The 15,163-nt window shown below is 48.8% G+C and overlaps 1 protein-coding gene across 1 annotated transcript in view; it reads right to left on the reverse strand.

The window, feature by feature from the left end:
• Positions 1 to 35: 35 nt before the first annotated feature.
• Positions 36 to 15,163, reverse strand: part of LOC139101669 (mediator of RNA polymerase II transcription subunit 20-like) — a 73,499-nt gene continuing 58,371 nt past the window's right edge. Inside the window, exons 3-5 of the mRNA XM_070655008.1 lie at positions 4,071 to 4,330; positions 550 to 660; positions 36 to 448 (exon numbers count right to left, since the gene is read on the reverse strand). Coding sequence (XP_070511109.1) covers positions 356 to 448; positions 550 to 660; positions 4,071 to 4,330 — 464 coding nt within the window. The 3' untranslated portion in view covers positions 36 to 355. The remainder of the gene's footprint in view (positions 449 to 549; positions 661 to 4,070; positions 4,331 to 15,163) is intronic.

A 15,163-nucleotide genomic window follows, 5' to 3' on the forward strand; every position in this document is an offset into this window, starting at 1 on the left:
CTGAAATGCACGAGGAATAAAAAAACATCTTTGAATTTCTAACTAACAACATGTAATTATTTTTTAATAGTATTAAAAAATTATTTTGCAAGCAAATGACTGTAAAATAAAGTTCAATTTCTTGTTACTTAAATAATGTAAAAAAGAATGTAATTAGCAAAAGTTATACATATAATACAGATTTTGCTAAGTGATAAAATTAACGTGAGTAATGCAACGCGCAGGAAATAATGATATCATTGCACAGCGCGACATAATAAATATTAGTGAGATCGTTAAAGGCTCCGTTCGATCTCGTCGTTAACGTCACGTTGAGAAATAAATAACGCGGTCCAAGTAGCAACGATGGTTTCCCTTAAATCACCCCCGTGGCTTTCCTGTATTGACCGAAGTGTTCTAGATACTGCTGTATCGTGTCCATCGGCTGATAAATTTCGTTCATTCGGTTCTGCAAGGTTTATAATAAAAAAAATTAATTGTATTTTATTGTAAAAAAATTTAATTTAATTAATTTTACGCTGCTTTCTCTTTTCTAGCTAGAGTACTCACCTGTAGATACTGAGGTGCTTGGTTGGACACAGTGGAGCCTAGGAATCCTTGCAGAAACTCGCGTATGAGTTCCCACGCGCTTGCTGGCACGACGCACGGTCTGTATTCGACCTGAAAAACCGCAAAAAAAAAGAAAAAAAAAAAGAAAGAAATTAAATATAAATAAAAGTCACAGGATTACATCTTGCTTTTGCAGCATGTCCAGCCGACGTTGGGTCGCGCGATATCGCTAATTCTTATCAGCGAATGACGACGGACGCTCGCGAGCAGCTCGCGAGGTTTGCGGACTTTACGACCTCGAAGACGGGACATTCACGACGTGGGCCTCGTCTCTCTCCTGTAATCCGACTTACAAGCGCGTGTTGATGGGGCGAGTTGTGGGAGGAAACGGAATGGATGTGTAATCAAGAGATCTGGCGCAACGAAAGCGAACCGTCGTGAACGATGGAGAAACGACGCATAATTATGATAATCCGCTTGAAGCCACCGTATAGCCATAAGCGAGCAGAGACGACGACGTGACGCGGACTCTTATTCGGATTGAAAATGTCAATCCTTGGAAACGTCAAGAGTTCGGTTTCACACACGTCGATGGATACTATCGGGCGTTTAAAAAACGCCTGGATTGTCATGTTCGGAGATATGCACGACGGTATCGATTTTAGGACATTGGTCTCTTGTCCTGTTTTCAATTTTTTTTTTTTCTCTCTCTCTCTCTCTTTCTATTTCTCCGCGGCTGTGTTAAAGAAGCTCGGGCTAAAAGTTAATATCGCCTTCGTTGCGAAATTGGTACTTCGGCCGAGCAATACGATAAGCGGAATGAAGCTGGAAAAATGGGAACGAGAAGATTCGCCGGAGAAAAGAAGGAGAGAGCGGGAGAGAGCTCGCAAAAATTTGCTCGATAGTTTTAAATCTAAAAATCCAATTTCGCGAATTTGTCGGGACGATAAACCTCTCGCGCGATCGTTATTCTCTACATTTTGCAGGAGGGAAAGTATTGATCCGCGGATACGACGAGCGATAACGCAGATATTTACGTGCAAAAACCGCCGCTTTTTTTTTCCCTCCAGTAAAAAAATCGACGAGGCGGACGAATCCGTTTAATTTCCTTCAGTCGTCACGTCATCCAGTTGACTCGTCCGTGCTCCTCGGATGAAACTTCGAATTCCCGAGATTATTCCTCGGAACCCGGCAACGCCAATTAAACTGAAAATCCACGGAATTCGCCGGCAATTCGACCGTGTATGGCCGCATAGCGGTTGGAAATCACGGACGAGATGGCATTATTCCGAACCATACCGGCGAACATTCAACGGCGCGGTGAATTTCGATTCGGAAGTCGCTCAGGGGGTTGAAGGAAGGGGCTGAGTTTGTCGCGCAGCACGCGGTCCGCTCCGCTCTGCGCCGCTGAAGAACCGGCAAGCGAAAAGTTTTTCTGGGTCATCGGTGTTCGCGATGTACGCTCGGCGGGCTGATAAGTGATTGCAGTCAAGTGCGGGGAGTAGCGCGGCGGCGAACAAGAGAGGGCGGAAGGAAGGAAGCGTTCGCCGTTCCCGGGGCCAGGAAGCACATCGGGAGGAAAAGTGCTCGGGGAGGTCGGCGAAAGGGAGGCCACGAAGATTTAACGCAAGTCGCGCGCGCGGGGAAGTCTCTCCATTGAAATTAATGTGGGGGAGTCGGGAGTAGGAGGTTTATCGTGACGTATTTGATGTCGCGGTCGCCGTACAAACGGCGCAGTTACCGTTACGAATGGCTGCTGCATTTAAAGCCGGCACTCGACGCGTGTATAGGGGTATACAGACGCCCGGGTGGATGAATTCCGCCGAGGGAGGCAGAAGAGGGGTTCGCGGAAGATATACCGGAAGCTGCACCGTCGTGGAAGCGCCGCGGAGCCTGCGAGAGATCGTTGAGGGGAAAGCGAAGAAAGGGAGAAGGATGCAGCACCGGATTTCCCTCTCGAGAACCGGCGAAAACTCTCTTGAAAAGGTGACGTATTGTTTACTTTTTGGGGGAGCAAATGGTCCGCAGAAATATTTGCTCGGCCGTTTCTACGCGATCTCGCGAGATAAACGCGTTGAGCCGCTTCGAGCCGAAGCTCGCCGGAACCTTTGCGGATTAATAGCTCGCAAGCCGATTAAGTTATCGGCTGAACGAGCAATATTAACCGACGAGAAAAAAAAAGAAAAAAAAAAAATTTTTAGAATACGCGCCGCGTAAGCGGGATCCCGTTTCTGTGTCACACGTGGCATCCTCGGGGCCACCAACGAGCGAATACAATTCGCAGTGACGTATCGGTGTTTGCGCGTACGTATCTCGCATGTTTACAGATACGCGACGATGCATCCGAGACCGGCATCCGATAGCACGCGCTCGTGTACGTATAATACGTGCGTGTGACGGAATCTTCGCGCGTGTCCGCAATCTCGCTGCGATCCGCGCAAAGCGATCTCCAATCTGCCTGCGATCGTAACTTCACTCATTAATCAATTACATAAAACCGTGCTCTGCTATTTATTTTTTTAGACGTATAAATCTTTAAAATATCACGAATAATTTACATTTAAAATAAATAAAATCAAATTGTAAAGGTTATTAAACAAAAATTATTTTTTAGATCAAGTAAGCTTTTTCGTATCGATTTCAGTGCTCGCGAGAGAGAAAGAAAGAGAGAATAAATAATTGCGTTCTATTTAATAATTTAGAAAACTTTTAAAGCTACTTCTGTCACCAGGGTATCTGGACTCTCCGCTTTAATGTGCGAAAAGATACGCGTAAAATCGAGCGGAAATGATACGGCATTGACGGGGCGATTTATCGCCGGCATTCGGACTTAATTACGCGATTATTCCCGCACGCTCCCGATCAGCGGCGGGTACATCGGTGGCATGAAATATCTCGGGCGTGCCGAGTTTGACACGCGAGACACGTACTCGCCATGTGCGGCACCGAGGGGGTGCGTGGCGGTCCACGTTCTCTCTAGAGCACATCTATAACCGGCGTATGTACATACGCGATTTGCGCACGTACAGAAGACGGGAGGGGCCACTCGTGGCCGAAGTTATGAATCGATAACACACGCTCGTCGCAAGATTGGCAAGAGAGAAGCACCGGAAGAGTAGGCGTCCATCCCCAAATATCTGTTCTCGAACTAGCTTCAAAAATTCAGAATGCCACCACTCGTCTGCTCCGAGGCTGAACTCGAACGAAGACGCGATTCACGTTTTCGTGACGATCAAAGGGTGCAAACGACGACCGAAAAGCGATATCCCGAAATGAGCTTTCAGCGCGGAAGTAAAACCGATTTTTAGGTGCGAGAAAATTTTTACGGGGTGACCGAGGCCGAATTAAAAACAGGAAACGATCGGAAGAAAAAAAAGGGAAAGAAAAAAAATGTCGCTTTAAACTTTAAAGAACTGGGGAATCCCGGTAGATGAAAGGTTCCGGTGAACGGACTGGTTTTTCCCGACGTCGCTTACGGGAATCTCCCCGACTTCGCGAAAGAAATATAGAGTGGCACTCACCTCCACCAGGACGCCTTTGAAGTTCTGGCTCATCGTCACGCTGCCGAGCTTTACGCAGAAGTCGCCGATCTCGAACCGCGGACCCTTGGACTCGATCTTCGTCTGCTTTTTGCTGGTGTAGAAATTCGTCATTTTTAACATCAGTAAGTCGAACAGGCCGTCCGCTATCAGCGGCACGACTTTGCTGCCGGACTCCAGGAGGGCGAACACCGAAGCCGGTTGCTCCGAATTGTGTAGCACGTGCACGGTCCTTTGAACGCCTGTGAAGTCACAAGGAGTATCGTCTTTAAGTGCAGATTCTATTACGAGCTGCGGCGACAATTCTCGCCAGCCGAACTCGAGCGACAAAATAAGGAGAGAGAAAAAAAAAAAAAAAAAAAAAAGGGGGAAACGCGTTTGCCAGCACGTCAGGTACACCATTACACATCCATTGTTCATTCGCGGAAGGCAGGAACACGCGACGGGCGCTTAAATTTACGACGTGTGAAACTCTTCTGAATATTCATAATTCGTCCACTAGCTCGGCCCGTGCTTTTGTCCACGTATATAGCGGGGTACGGGTGTTAGGCTCTAACGTATGAATAATTTATCCGCCAAATTATCACGCACTCTTTTAGGACAACACGTTTGAACGACACGATTTTTCGCTGGCGAGCTGAACGATCGCGGACAGTTTTATGCGCGCTAATTTCGGGGTGCCGATCAAACGCGCCTTATCCCTCTTTGATATTTGATCTAACGTTCTCTCTCCCCCTGGCTGTATCCCCGGAAATCATTTTCGCATGTCAGCGTTATACTCCGAAGCCACCGAGATTTATCGTCAATCTCTCTAAACGACACGTCAAAATAGAAATAATTATAATAATATCTTAAAAACTTGGTGTGACGCGTAAATTAAAATACGCGCTGAATAATCTATTGAATAGAAAAGAATATTAACTGTAATTTTTCTGTTGTAGATAATACTCTATCATTGAAAAAGGACCAACCCGACATCCTGCAGACATCCTGAGAGGAGGAGGAGGCCCAGGAAGGGTATCCTGCACCAGAGAAAGCAACCCCGGGGTAAGTTTCACTTTTTCTTCGGAATAAAATGTTTTAGATTTTTTATAACATTTTTTCATTATTTTATTTAATTACCTGCGGGTTCTAGTGAAGTCTAAACAAAGGGTAGAGCCGATTCTCTTCTAAAGTAGGCCGATAACTTATAGTCGGACCGTTATCGCGCCTATAGCCGAAGTGTTACTACATAATAGATATACATATACTTTTCGTTATACCAATTCTTAAGAAAAAATATTAAAAAAAAACCCTTTATACGCGTCTCTCCAAATGATTCCGACGGATAGGAAAGCGAAAAGGCGCCGTCGAAACTCGACGCATTCTAAGTAGGTCTACGCGCATTCCGATGTATGACAGCTTCTCTGAAACGGACGTCGTGTATCTCGTTCGCGCTCGAACGGCCGCAGATTAACGAACAACCGGCCGAATCGCTCCCCGTCTCTCTCACCCTTCGTCGTCGGAGCCTTCCTCCCTCACCTCCTCACCCCCTTTCGCTACAATTTGCACCAACGATCGCACGGGTGACGCGCCGCATGCCGCATACCGCATCGTCTGCATCGTACGTTATGCGCCGCCGTCACGCGGACGCACCGCAGGTGCCACAAACGGGTCCCGCCGTCTGCGTTCTTAAAAAAAAAAAGAAAAAAAAATGCGGGCAAGGGGAGAGAGAAGAAAGAGAGGACAAGAGAGGAATAAAGTGTCCTCTCCGCCTCGACATTTCGTCAGATCGATCTCGACCTCTTCCCTCTCTTTCTCTTCATCCACCCTCGCGAGAATATCACGGCGTTTAATTCTCGAGTGATTAACGGTCGGGAATAACGAGTCGCCGATAAATTGAGCATCGAAAGAGAAAGGAATCGCGGGTGGCGAGATCCTCGGTTAATTTTAAACAAGTCCTGGCTGGAGGAAAATCTCAGCACCGACGTCGCGCGCACGAGTGCGAAGGTACACGCGTTGCGTAATCGAGAGGGATGATAAATGATAAATGTTGCGACTCGGAATAGGAAAAATTCTCTCCGCCGATTGCGAGGAAGCCGCAGACAGAACACCGAGCGATCGACGGAGTCATTTTCGCGCGTCAAACGCGCGGGTGAATTAGCTTGTCATTTAGCCCTCTCATTTTCGATACAACGCGCGGCGCCCACTTGATTTAAAATTATCGTCAAAATTCCGAATAACCCCGTTGCGTTCGTCGCTCGCGATATAATGCGATTGCGCGCCATCGTCAAACGCGCATTAGTTTAATTTCAGCCGCAACGCGACGCGCGTCAATTGTCAGGCAACGATACGGGAGGAGGCAATGCCTTTGTCATTCGATTGCATAGCGCCGATTAGTTGACCGTCAAAATGCAGTATTTCGCCAATTCGTTCCGACACGGAGAGAGAAATTGATGCCGCGGCGAGTGATTTTCGCGTATCGCGCATCCAACCTAGTCGCCGCACTTTAACACCGACGTACCGAATTCCAGATAATACGTCGTGAAAGTGCGATTCGAGCTTACGCAAACGTTAAAAGGCAAGACCGCAAGACGGATCGTTCTCAATACAAGACGGATATTTTAATCGTGTGTAAACTCAGCCAACTAATTATCCCGTCATTTTCTTTCGTCACGATGATCGATGTTTTCCCCGGCAGGAGGAGAACGATAGGTAACGTTTGCTCGCTTGTGAAACGTTGATTTTTTTTTTTTTTTTTTTAAGAGTCTGCCGCGTCAGATCGCGTTTCGTTTTTCCCCCGTTCGGTCGTCGAGCCGATGCGTGTCCGCGGCAATTAATTACTCTCATTCCGAGCCCCGCTCTCGCGGCTCCAGGCGGCATCTCGTTTTGTCGCACGAGGTTTCGCTGATCCAATTTCAGGCTGCGACCGCCCGGGCCAGAATCGCGTCCCTTGCTCGCGGACCAGGGGAGGGGAGGAGAGAAATGTTATTGATGGAGCATTACTATATAAAGCGCCGCATTATTCGCACGATAAATCAAATCGTAATTTCGGACGCGCTGCAAAATATACGTTCGGCCGGGCGGCGGGCTGTACAGTGCCTCCGGCCGGTACCTTATAATTAAAACAAGAGCGCGGAGAATTTGCGGCTAGAAGAGGAGATGAATTTCGCAATTATTCAGCATCCGGTTTTCGGTGCGTCGGGAATATTTCAATATTTCAAAACGTGTCAGCTCAGCGATAGAACGAATTATTCCCGACGCAAATGTGTTTCGGATTCACATTCGAAATGCCGATCCTCCCCGAAAGTATTAAATTCGTAATTATCAGAGAGAAAGAGAGCGAGAGCCCTCATTTTCTTTTTTATTTTTTTTTTCTTCTGTATATATATTATCCTGAGAAATTCAAAGTAAAAAATATTATTTATGTTTTAAATATCTCTGATGCACAAAACTGTTCAAAGAGATAATTGCTACTCTTTTGTTGTCCAACTTTTTACTCTGTCCGCGCCGGAGAATGAATACCTGCGTAATGAATTTGTTAATTAATACGACGTCAAATATTTAACGTTAAACGGGACGTTGAACGTGACGCTATGGCATTTCACAACAGGTGTTTTCATCACGTTCGATTAATGCGTTTAAGTTACAGCGCGACTAATGGACGGCCGATATTTGAAAAAGCGTTCAACTTGACCGAATAACTCGATGCGGTGTTCTAACAAATGGGACGAATCGAAGGGGATCGCTTTCGTCTCTCTTTCTCTTTCTCTTTCTCCTCTCGTTTTGTTCGAGGAAAGAGGGGAGATTCGCAATCGCTTTATTAAAAGTTTCAGCTGCTACCCGGCGTTCGTCTGGCGATGAACGATCCACCACCCAGTGATAGCTCATAAAGCCAGTCACCGCCGGCGAAAAGCGGAGGAGAAATCGCGTTCGGCGCCGCGAGATGTTCGCGCTTTATTAATAGATCAAGGTGAAACTTAACGAGCCGATAATCGAAGGATCTATCTCGTCTCGGGTTTGTCGGTCGGGATGTATCCGGAGACACCTGCGAGCGAACTTCCAGCCGAGTTGCAGCCGATGCGCTCGAGTTAAAGCGTGATACTGTTACGCGAGAGCGGCAGCTCCTCTCTCGCCGCGCGGTGAGACGCAATGACGCGTGCGAGCCGCAGTATCGTGACAAATTGACATTCGAATGGAGTCTGTCGAACGGCGGGCCGCGAGATTCTCGATTACCCTCGGCCGGGCGCGCGAGAATTTTTCCGACGAGAGCTTCGGTCGTGACGTAGTTGAACCGATCGATTAAAAAAAAAAAAAAGAAGGAGGAAAAAAAAAAGAAAAAGACGGTTGCAAGCGTGGTCCACCCTTTTTCGATTCCGGCCTTCAGCCCCTCCCGTAGTTTGTGACGTAAACAACTTGGAGCATCACGAGGCGCCATTGTACTTCGGACCCCCGGGGGTATTCCGATCTGCCGGTACATCCACCCCAATTCTAAAACGTAGAACCCCGCGGGGAAATCCGGGGAGGCGACGCGAGAGGAAGACAGGCCACGAGACTTTATTGTCGAGCAATTTATCCTCCATTCAGCTGGTCGTGCCGAGAAAGAGCTTTTCACTGGGTGTGTCGGTGATCCCTCTCCCCCTCGCCCCATTTCGACCCGTCGTATTTTATCGCGACATTAATTAGAATCAGCGTATGAAGTTGTTACTACGTTTACGATGTTATCGCGTCGCGTCCCCGTGCGCTCGCTTTACGACGGATAATTCAAGGATGAAATCATACCGCGCCCGTCCTTCCACGTCCGTCGTTACATTCCACGGCTGAGCCCGTCCGGCGAAAAAATGCTAAGCGTTGCATCGATACGTATCTCGTTTATCTCGCCGCGCGAATTAATTAGCGACTATTTATACCGGTCGGACTTGAATCGCCGCAGGGCGACTCGCTTCATAATCTCTCCGGGATCGATCCCGGATTAAGCCGTTGTAACACAAGCTGGCCTCGCGATACGTTAAAATCTCCCTCCGATTCTTCAGGACCCGGACTTTTTTTTCTTTCTCTTTTTATTTCTCTTTCCACCTCCCCTCCGCCCGGGTGTGCCGTTTGCACAGCAGACCGCAACAGACGCGCATAATTCGCTCGCTTCTAATCGCATTTACAATCGCCCTTGAATTGCAAGCGTAGCGGAATTTAAGTGCAGCAGCCGCAAATGAAAGAGAAGAAGCCTGTCAATAAAAAAAAAATTATTACTTTCGACAAACTCGCTTGCCAAAAAATATAAATTATCAAATTCTTTTTTTTTTTTTTTGTTTTGTTCTTTGTATTAAAAATTGCTTTGTTCCGGCTCGCGATATTCTACCTAATTTTATTCGATTTCGGTGAGACGCGTTACGCCAGTTGAAAAATACACGTCGGAGAGGATCCCGGACAAGCCGACAAATGCCACCCACACGGCTGTTCTCTAAACGAAGGGGTGCCTCGACCTACCCGTTCACCGTAGCACCCTAAGGATCCTCGATTCGTCTAAACTAACCCAAACCTAACCCAGTAACTCCGCTCGCGGTCATTGTAACCCCCGAGGCAGTTCGACCCTTCTCTCTCTTTCTCTCTGTTCGTGTCGTGTCTCTCCGGATTTCTCCTCTTCAATACTGCCTCCCTCGTCCCCCGACTTATCCTCGTACAAAACATGCGGATCCGCGCGCAATGGAGGCGCCGGGGTGGTTGTCAAAGGGGAGAGACGCAGGGGGGTGGGCGAGGGAGGAAAGGGAGAACCGTGCGCAGGGGGTTTTCGTGCGCGATGCCACAGCCAACCCGACGGGGGTAGTGTCTAGGGGGCTGCGTTCCTCTCCCTCTCTCAGTTGGCCGCGATTCATTGCCGGGTATGTACGTCCCGGTCGCCTCGGTGGCTGGGTGGCACGCCAGCACCAGCAGCAGCAGGTCGAGGAAGCGTGAGAGGGTGGACTCCGGGTCGCGCTTTCGTCGCAACCCTCGTTCTCCACCGCCTTTCCCGCCGCCCGCACCACCGCCCCCGACTCTTCCTCTGCCGCCCGCTTCCTCGCGTCGCTTCCCGAGTCAGGGTTGAAGCCGCTAGTTCGTCGCTCTCGCGGCGGAAGGACCCTGTTATTTTCCCTTTTTTTTTTTTATTCCGCGCACCAGAGAAAACGACGTGCTGCTTCTCGCGACGAAACGTAGCGCGCGTGCCACGCCGATACAACGGGCAAGTGCGGCGACTTGGTGATACGTACACGCGCGTCACATATACACGCGAGCTGGACAACGCAAGAGGTGTGTGCAATTAAGAGGATAAGGAAAACGCGCGCGGATATTTACAGGCGTCTCGGATGCCTGGGCGACGTAACGTCTTGAAAACGAGCGAAGTCGCCCCCACCAACGAAGCGTCGAGATCGACCGATTTTCACCGTAACAAAATCAGTTGCGCTTCTTTCGATCTCGCGGTGTAATATTTTCGCTTCAAGGAGCCTCCGAGATTCCGTTCCCCAAGTAGAAGACTCGAACGCTGCCGGAAACGGGCAGCGTCCTGCGTTCGACCACCGTCGGACGCGTAATAATCGCCGAATTCTAACGCGACGCGAGGTGCACTTCGTTGCTTCAGATTTCCCGTCTCGAATTCGATTAGCGTTAAAACCGCGCCGTTGCTCGCGATTAAAGAAGAGATACCTCGGGACAGAAAGAACGCGGTGTTATTTCCAACGTGACGATTAACGCTTCGAAGGCAGACCTCTTCGGATAGCACGGACCCGCAGATTAACGGAGCATTTGCATTCACGGGGAGGGAAAACGCGAGAAGCAAATGAAATTACAAAATCAATTGCACGCGAAATTTCGCGCTGGAAGAATCGAGGATTAAATGGCCAGCAGCTGATTGATTAATCATTAGGCGAACGCTTATCCGCGACTGCGTTCTCTTTCCGCTCGTAAAAACGGAAGCGGCGGAGAACCAAGAAGCGTCCTAAAAGCGAAACGATTAACGAAACGAATGCTGCTCACGAAAACGTGTAATTAACAAAATTAAAGGCGCGGGTGGGAGATAAATAAAAGTATTATCTGCATTTCGTCTGTCAACGAATTTTTTCTTTCCCTTCTTTTTTTTTCCTTTTTCTTTTTCAACCTCGATACATATTAAGCGTATCTTAATACGCGTACGTTCCCCGATAATTACGAAGTAAAGGGCACCAATACGATCGACGTGCGTCCGTGTTTGGAGATAATACGGCGACACATCTCGTTGAGAGTACGGTGCCTCTCGGAGAGAAAAATTCTCTTTTACCGAGGCAAGCCTCTTAAAGGCAGGTCTTAAATTCATCCGCTTATACATCCGGCTTTCGAGAGTTGAATCTTTGAAGTTCCCTCTCTCCGCGTATCCTCGATTTTCAAAACTAATGTACGTTTCCTTCTTATTTGTACCGATGTCTATTTTTCGTGCGCTTGCACGAGGTTGCCGGTGGATATTTATCTCGCCTTGACGGGAGAGGAAAACTTGCGGAAACAACGCCGAATCGGGAGAGAACGGTACGTTGCGTCACGCGCATACGAGTGCACTCGCGTCGCTGCGAATGGCTTTGGTGGTTGCACGCGGGTGGAAATCGTTAACGCGGGCCGAAATCGACGATGCGGGCGCGATCGCGCGACCTCGCGAGGCTAACGACTCGTCGGCTCTACAGAGCGGCACGGGAGAAGCGTGACGACGATAATGGATGGAGGTGAACGCGCGAGTGGATATCGCGGACCGTGCAACGACGACGAGCGACGAGCAGGACGGCTTTGCATAATCCGCCGCGCGCCGGTCCGCCACGTCGAGGGAGAAGAAGCGGAGGACGAGACGACTCCACGCGGCGCGGCGAAGATCGCGTTTTTACGACGTCGAACGGCTGTCCCTCGGTGAGAGAAGAGCGAGGAAACGAGGGAATCCCGCGGAGGTGATCCCGTCGCGTGGCACGGAAGAGACGACGAAGGCAAGACGAGAGAGAGAGGCTCCACGCCGATTTCGCGAGACTGAAAAATCGCGCGGACTGGGAGGGATTCGCGGCTTCTCCCGCGACTATTTTTCTTCCTTTTCTCTCTTCTACTTGGTCCGCTTTTAACGGCGTCTCGTGCGAGACGCGAGAGGGGAGGGGAGGGGGAGAGGAAGCCGCGTCTCGTCGAAACCGGAGCAAGGTGATTAATCATCCCGCCGCGTTGCGGATGCACTGACCAGTCGATGCAGCTGCACCCGCGTGCCGCGACTCGCCCACGCGTATCTTCTCGTCCCCGCGACCGCCGAGAGGCGGACAAGGACTCGCGCGACGTAGGTGAGACGTCCTCACTCGTACCCGAGTACACGGCGGGAGATGGGCAGCAGCACGGAATCACCGGATCGCGGCCCCATCGGTCCGTCGATCGGACACGGATCTTGCATTGATCTTGAGGAAACGCCATGACTAAACGGTATCGGGATGATTAATGGTTTTTCGCGAAAGCGATGCACGCGACGATATCGAACGTCGTGGCCGTATTGGGATTCAGGATGCGGGTTTAAAGGTTACCAACCAGCGAAATCGACCGCGTTCGTTCGCGGCGGGCTGCGGATTTCTTTTCCTTTTCTTTTTCTTTTATGTTGTGGCAACGGAATATTATTTATTACTTATTCGAAACTAAAACGCGAGAGACGATAAAGGAGGACTCGCGGAAAGTTGGAGTTGACAGAACCGGGCAAGGTTCTTCGCGTCAAAAGGATAAATGAGAAATTAGTTTTCTGACGGTTGGAAAGTCGATAAATATCGGCCGTCGCGGATCATTTTCGACGGACGGACGATAGGTCAGGAGTACGGCGACTGGGCTTCATGTCGCTTTAAAAGAGAGAAGAGCTCAGTGTTGCACATTGGTCCATCGGTAACAGCTGCATCGTGGACGCGCGCGGCATCTTTGCGTCGCATCGTCTCGCGTCAGCAAAAATTCACTGGCGCGAGGCTTACTTATTGTGCACCAGCGCGACCTTTTCGCCGCCGTTTTATATCCCGACCGCGTAAGCCCCGGTGATGCGCGGGGTTTATCATACGATTTAATAGCGCTCCCGGAAGGTTATTGGTTCGTACAAAACTTGGAGCGCTACGAGGGAGCTCTCCGGGCTCACGCTCTCTCTCTCTCTCTCTCTCTCTATCGTTTCTCGTCTATAGATCCTTTCATTTTACGCTCGGCGATCGATCGAAGAATTTAATCTGCGGAGAAAGAGCAAAGCGGCCGCTTTCTCTCTCTTCTTCCGTTATCAATAGCGACCGCTGATTTTCCGCTTCACGACCGTTGGCCGATAGCGCGCTCCCGCAATGATCGTTAAGTTATTACGGTATTTATCATCTACACTGACGCGCCATAAATATTTGAAAGCGTTATAATCCTAGTACGGACAAAAAAAAAAGAAAGAAAAAAAGAAAAAAAAAAAAAAAGAGTTTTAAATTCAACTTTCCCTTGAACTAGAACTAATCTTACGATATAAATTTTGCCATTTAGTTTGCAGAACAAACATAAAAAAAAAAAATCTGTGAAATTAATTCCAATTTCAAAACAAATCACGTTTTAGAGCGGACCGTAATATTTCTGGACCGTCGTTCTGAAAGAGAAAAATCGGCGATTGGGCGACAGCTGCGGTAAAAATAACGGTGATACCTCCGTGAGGATTGCGCGCGCTCGATTCAATGTCGATTAAAGCAAATGCCAGGTATCGGCCTTTACAGAATGCAGTATCTAGCTACCTCGCATAGACCCACGCGACCTTCGCGAACCCACTGCGATTTTCACAACGCATCTTCGGTCGGAGACAACAGCGTTCCAGATTCGAGCGCGAGGTTTTTGCGCGCACGTGCGTGGCCGCACGTAATTAATTTGAATTAATCGCCCGCCGCGGCGACAATTGATTTAATGCGCGGCTCAATCCGGCCTCTGACACGTTCGCGCGCAATGAGTTACGGTAATTCGCGCGCAAGACAGAATCCATTTACAATGGAGACATTTACGGAACAGATACACGCGCGTGTGGGCGTTTAATGCACATCGGGCTTTTGTGTTTTGCGCGCTCTATCTGGGCGCATTATCGCCGCCCCAGGCGTGTTCGCGCGACTTCTCCGCAGAGATCGCGATTTCTCGTTCCGCGTAAAGCCGTCGATCGCGATAACTAAGCGGTAAAATCGGTAAGATTAATGCTCGCGACACGAGCTCGCCGTACGCACGTCAATTAAAATTAATCTAGAATCGATAAGTTTTTTTTTTTTTTTTTTTATAAATATTCGTGGGTTAACGCAATGCACAATTTTCTTTTTTTAATTAATTTTATTTTAATGCGCTGCGATAAAATAATTACGATTTAACACGCAAATGCGTATATACGATTTGATGATTTTCGCAATATTACGATTCGACTCACCGGTGCGCAATTACGGAGGTTTCTTTTTTCGCGCAACAACCTTATCCGGCTATCCACGGTTTACGTGAGAATACTATGGTCCCCCATAGTTGTTTTTCTGGAGAAAATTCGTAATTAAAATTTGGAGGCACGTTTCGGGCCTCACGCGCAAAGAGGATAATTCGTACACGCGAACGTGCGCCGCGTTCGTAAATCGCGACGCGTGTGTGGCAAAAGGCAAATGAAAAGATACGGCATAAACGCGCTGTATACACGAATCCGCCTGTGTGGGCGATAAATTTCCGATTCACGATCCCGCAGATCGCGCTTGTACGGCTGAGCGCATATACGCGGGCCGTCAAAGTACTTTCTCACTTTCTCCCTCCTCGCCCTCCCCCGGCTTATGGAAAAAGTTTTACTCTCCGTGCCGATAGTCGTCGTTTTGATTTTTCGCGTGCGTGACGATGAGAGAGGGAAACGAACTCGAATGAATCGCTGCTTGATGTGGCAAGCAAAATTTTCCGTTAAACGATCGTCTCGCGAAGCGACGGGAATTCGCCGCGTCTCACCGGGAGAGACCCCGCCAATTGCGGTTAATTAGAGCTAATTATGTCGCACAAAAGACCAAGGTGAAGTAATTAGTAAATACGCAGGTGCGACTGGGGAAATATCAAGCGGAGGAAATCGCGGCGTTTCCCGAGATATT

Source organism: Cardiocondyla obscurior, linkage group LG04 (genome assembly GCF_019399895.1).
Source record: "Cardiocondyla obscurior isolate alpha-2009 linkage group LG04, Cobs3.1, whole genome shotgun sequence".
Lineage (NCBI taxonomy): Eukaryota > Metazoa > Arthropoda > Insecta > Hymenoptera > Formicidae > Cardiocondyla > Cardiocondyla obscurior.